Source organism: Hippocampus bargibanti, linkage group LG16 (assembly GCF_051943395.1).
Source record: "Hippocampus bargibanti isolate YZ-2025 linkage group LG16, ASM5194339v1, whole genome shotgun sequence".
Lineage (NCBI taxonomy): Eukaryota > Metazoa > Chordata > Actinopteri > Syngnathiformes > Syngnathidae > Hippocampus > Hippocampus bargibanti.
Genome location: NC_142749.1, coordinates 2,268,428 through 2,273,673, shown reverse-complemented (window position 1 = coordinate 2,273,673; position 5,246 = coordinate 2,268,428). Strand labels below are relative to the sequence as shown.

Genomic DNA, 5,246 nt, shown 5'->3' with positions numbered 1-5,246 from the left:
GCACCTGATTCAAATGATCAGCTCATCAGCCAGCTGTAAAGCAGCATCAAAATGGTCCTGATGATTTGAATCAGGTGCATTGCTCCTGGGAGAGATGGAAAACAGGCAGGACGGTCGCCCTCGAGGACCGACTTTGGACACCCCTGTTGTAGTCCTATCAAGCTCTGTCGTCTCCCTTTCCTGTTTCATGTGCTACTCACAATGAAACCACATAGCTTGACCAATCACATGTGGCTTTAATCGAAGACTGGGGACAGGGAATAGAGGGGAAAAAAATCGGCTCCCATTTCCGGATTCTTGTTCACTTCAGAGATCTGGCTCTCAGAACCGGCTTGTTCGCGAACGAACATCACTATTTGTTTCACCCTGTCCAGGTTTGTTTCGTCTTGTCATGTTTTAACAATAATAATAATAATAATAATAATAATAATATATTTCATTTATAAGCGCCTCTCTCAAGGATACTTTACAGTCACAATATATTTTTTCTGCGGGTGAGCAGCGGCAGCCACACGCGCCAGCGTTCACTTAACCCAGAAGTAACACTCATGGTTTTCTTTGGTACTTTGGACCTTTTAGTTCTGATGTTGTTTGTTGTTTGAGATTTTGTTCCCGTTGACTTTATTTAATACAATTTGTGCAATACACTCTGCTCCTCCCTTTTTTATTTTTACTTTCCAAAGTTAACAATGTCTCGGCGCTCCTCCTTAAACCTTGAGACGTTGGCGTTTAAAAAATCTGCTTTGATATTTCAAAAGATTGTGCTTTGAAATTTTTAAAATATGGAAGAAATGTTGCATGGAAATGAAATTTTGCTTGGTGTACATTTCCCTGCTTTGACGAATTAGTTTACAGAGCATGTGCACTTTCGCCACGTCCAACCCGATAATTTGACAACGGGGTGACGTGTACAGTTTAAAGTTCATACCCCAATTTATACACACCTTTATAGCATGCGTAGACACAGGGTAGCTTTAGATAGAGTAGTTTACCAAAAGTAGCAATAGTAATGTTAATAGTGTTAAACAAAAAAACGTAAACGTTGTCACATTAATGGGCTTCCATGTATACATACTGTGATGGAAGCACAATTTAGAGGGCAAAACATACTTCGGAACTGTGCCATGGATGAACTGCCGTCGCCTCCCAATGCTTCTCTCCACTCGTAAAAAAAGGAAAAGACACGAAACCAGTCAGACCAGTCTGAGGAGACATGGCAGCCGACCGGACCGGTGAAGCACTGACGGAAAGCGCGGACGCTAATTTAATTGACGAAGAACCGTTTGAGGAACATGGAAGGTTTGCCCCAAAGAGACATGCTCGGGTCACGGTGAAATACAACCGGAAAGAGCTGCAGCGACGACTCGATGTGGAGAAGTGGATTGATGAGCGTCTGGACGTTCTCTACGATGGTCAGGTGGGTGCGAGGAGAGTCTGACCGTTGGCAAACTACATGCGCTGATCTCTCTTCCTACACATTTTTTTTAAAAAACAAAACAAAAACAGGCACTTTAGTTTCTTATTGATTTTAATTACCTAAATAATAAAGACACTTTCTGTTCTTATTTATTGTTATTCCAACAAACTGAAGCTAGACAGTTTATGGGAGTATTTGACTATCTCGTGAAACATCAAATGTTCAAAGTGAACAGAGGTGGTAATAGGCAGGTCCTCTTGTCCTTAGAAGGCCAAAGACCCCGTTTAGCTGAAGTCCAATTCTCCCAGATCTGTATCTGTCTCAGGCGTTATTTCCTTACATGGGCAGTCTGGAACAGAGAGGCACTTAAATGATGAGGAAAATAAGCAAGAGGAGGGAAGACAGGATAGAGAGATAAACATGCGATACTGGAGCAGCCATTTAGACCACGTGTTAGGAGACGGATTTCTTTATTTTGAGCATAGAATCTTCTAATTGGTGTTGTGGCATGGATCCAAACCATAATGGAAAAAAAAGAATAGACCTGTAAAGGAGGACAGTTTGACACACAAGAGTGTGCCTAGTACAAATGAATCCGACCCTCTCCCCTGCCCCCAAGCCCCTTCTCAGGCAGACACAGACACTAAATTGATACAATAAATACAATGGCCATTTGTTCAATGGGAGCAGCCCTTTCTGGCACAGTTAGTCTGAAACAACAGTTTTAGTATTGAATCCCGCAGTTTACACAAACAACAGGCAAGCAGTTTTCCAAAGTTTTCAGATACTCTTGAGTAAAATGTCCTTTTTTTTTTTTACATATGTGTGTCGGGAACTTTTCTCTTCTGACCTGATTCACCTAACAAAGAAAAAAAAACAATGAATGTATCATGAAGTATTTTAATTTTGTCTTATATTTATTGACAAAACACCTAATTGTTACTTTCGAATAATTAAAAGCAAAAAATGTCAAAATTTTAACTCTGACTATGTCTGTGGTATCAGGAGGGAGATATGCCAGAAGAGGTGAATATTGATGACTTAATTGACCTATCTGATGACGTGGAGCGCATTAAAAAATTGCAGGTATATACATTTGTATTTACTTTATATTATTTCTGATGTTAGACAGCTTTGATTGATGATTTGTCATATGAAGCACGTTCGAAGCTTTTACACTCATTTTTATTTTGGACTGGTGGCATCTAAAATAAATATTTAACCTGACCCACGTTAGAACATCACAGATTCCAATAAAAAAAGAGCATTGTGAGAACAAATGTTACAGTGTGATAGAACAAGTAATATGGTTGAATGATACAACATTAATTATATGATCAGGCATTATTATATTACTTTTATAGCTATATATTTGACTGATAAGCACATCTTAGAACATATTGGGTTCGTATTTGGTTGGATTTACATGAGTATGTTTCATGACATGCATGAAAAAAACATGTTGGATATGAATGTAATTTATTTGTGCACTGATTTTTACAGGATTTGCTTCAAACCTGTAAAAGTGACACAGAGGTAATATTTTGTTTTTCACTTTGCATCACTAATCACACAGTGCAACAATTTTGATATATGGCGATTTTAATTTAATTCATCTATCCTTTTTCTGTAGTAGTCATTCTTTGAAGTGTTTCTTTAATGTTTGGTGTCATTACTCCTTTTAAATAGAGTTTGAATGAATAGACCATCATCACAGTATAGCTCTGATTAGTTGTCAGCTTGTTCATGTTATGAATAGATCGTAAGCAAAGGAACTGCAAATTAAATGATTTACCTATCAAGATTTAGGAAATGTTGCTTTTTACTTAAACTTGATTCTACCTGCAGAATGAGTGTGTTGAGCAAAATTCTAAATATGTCTGTGTAGGCTTTCAGTCATACAGGAGTGATCCATCGATGAAAAGGTTTCTTCAGCCGTCATTTGTACTTATTTGAAGGTATCGGACATTTTGGTCCTCATCCGAAGAGCTTTGTCAGCGAACTAAAGTTTTGCTGGTACCTCTGGACCGTTATAGGTATATCCCTAATGGACAGGCCTCTGCTCTGATAATCCTCTGCTCTAGGGTTGGAGGAGCCGTAGACTACTCCCTGTAGCTAATCTCTTTTGTTCTGTCTGATTACCTATAATGTTTTATGCCTGGCTCTGATTGCCCCATTAGCTCTGTTATCTGGTTGGAGTAGACAAAGTTCTTCGGATGAGGAGCGAAATGTCTGACACCTTCAAAGAAGGACAGATGAGGGTTGAAGAAGCCTTTTCACCGAAAGTTCTGGATACTTTTTTGCCTTATATTTCATGAAAGCCTGGCTGTGACGAGCATGAGAAACAATGACTTCTCATTTACAGAAATTGCTACGCTTTCTAGGCCTTTGCATATTTGTGTGGCCATGGGCTGGTGTGAAACAGAAATGCCAGGGATGTTTTTTTGTGCCAGTACACCTCAAGTTTTGGGGAGCTAAAGTCTTGAACTCAAAGTTCATGGTCACGGTTGAACATCTTTAACTCCCAAAATAACAGCACTTGTCAAAAATAACGGTACCGGTAAGTGATCCCAAGGGTCACCGCCATATTGGAAATAACAGGAAATCCTGGCACTTTCTGTGACATGATGTGCTCTTTTCTTCTTAAGGCCTTCATTAAAGAGCTGGTGCAGAAGCTGGATGGAGTTCATAAGGAGGAAGAGCTGCAGGGTGAAGGCATCGAGCATCCAGTCATCGGTCACAGCCACCATCGCCATGAACCTTATCACTTCAATGACCCGCACCATTTCCACCACACCCAAGGCCAGAACCAGACCCTTTGATGAAGCCCCACCCTTGTAATACACACAAGCACCCCATTAAACTGTCAACAAATCATAACACTCATGCATTTACTGTAACTCTCCATGTTGTTTGTCAAATGCATGACAGCATGTAAAACGTTTGCGATTTGAGGATGTAGTGTCATTCTGTCAAGTGCACAGATAGGGCAGAGTGAGACAGGAAGGAAATGGCTGTTCCTTCAAGATCACACTTAATTGCAGTCAATGTTTTGCGATACGAAAACATTATGTCATTTCAAGGAGGTTTTGTCGTCTCCACTTAGTATTTGAACGGTAAATGTGAAAATTCAGCTATTTTGAAAAAAAAATAAAAAATGGTGAAGTTAAATGGAAAAGAACGTTAAAGTACAAATCACTAAATAAATATAACTGTTTAATTTATTTTGTCATTTGATATTTCCATGATGACAGGTGAGGCACAGCCTCCCCTGCCTCCCCTGACTGCACGTCACTGCATATAATATATGGTATGATCAAAATTGTTGAGTACATATGATATATACTCAACAATTTTGAATGTTTTTTTAATCATTTCACAAAATGAGCTCTGTTGTTGAGTTCAGATAATCGCTTTACGACAATTTCTCGGTGAAAAATAATGTGCAAAAAAGTAATTCGTATCACCAGTTCAGTAGATTTCATGCAAGTAATGACTATAATTACGGTGTATCTTTATTACTGTGTGATTACTTTCACCCACATTCAGGTTATGTCGCCACGAGGCAACTGGACAATGCTATAAATCGAACTGCCCCGGTATGGGGCACGACAATTACTTATCATATGGTCCACTAGGTGGCAGAAATCAGCAACAAAACTTCAGTACAGTGTCATGAAGATTTTCCAAACATTTGGACTTCTTTCATTGCTTCTTTTTTATTAAAGCGTTGCACAGAAAAATCCAACTACATGCATGAGCACAAACGCACCATCATTTTCCATAATGTGATATTATGAGCCCTACCATGGCAACAAACCCTTTAGTT

General features: G+C 39.1%; 1 protein-coding gene across 3 annotated transcripts; it reads left to right on the top strand.

Annotated features, from left to right (window-relative positions):
* The first annotated feature begins 923 nt into the window (after nucleotides 1-923).
* On the top strand, nucleotides 924-4,641 carry ppp1r14aa (protein phosphatase 1, regulatory (inhibitor) subunit 14Aa). 3 transcript variants are annotated; one of them, XM_089017139.1, is made up of 5 exons: nucleotides 924-1,417; nucleotides 2,423-2,503; nucleotides 2,921-2,953; nucleotides 3,783-3,977; nucleotides 4,066-4,184. In XM_089017139.1, exons 1-4 carry the CDS (start codon nucleotides 1,214-1,216, stop codon nucleotides 3,936-3,938), a joined length of 474 nt encoding a protein of 157 aa, XP_088873265.1. In that variant the 5' UTR covers nucleotides 924-1,213; the 3' UTR covers nucleotides 3,939-3,977; nucleotides 4,066-4,184. The 3 variants fall into 3 exon arrangements, with proteins under 3 accessions (XP_088873265.1, XP_088873266.1, XP_088873264.1); XM_089017138.1 differs by lacking the exon at nucleotides 3,783-3,977 and having other exon boundaries at nucleotides 937-1,417; nucleotides 4,066-4,641; XM_089017140.1 differs by lacking the exons at nucleotides 2,921-2,953; nucleotides 3,783-3,977 and having other exon boundaries at nucleotides 930-1,417; nucleotides 4,066-4,641.
* Nucleotides 4,642-5,246: the final 605 nt, after the last annotated feature.

Excerpts from the sequence above, each read along its gene's own strand:
- ppp1r14aa (XM_089017138.1), top strand. The coding sequence starts at position 1,214 with ATGGCAGCCGACCGGACCGGTGAAGCACTGACGGAAAGCGCGGACGCT. Across the intron at positions 2,504-2,920 it reads AGCGCATTAAAAAATTGCAG|GATTTGCTTCAAACCTGTAA; the intron begins GTATATACATTT and ends TGATTTTTACAG. Across the intron at positions 2,954-4,065 it reads CCTGTAAAAGTGACACAGAG|GCCTTCATTAAAGAGCTGGT; the intron begins GTAATATTTTGT and ends TTTCTTCTTAAG.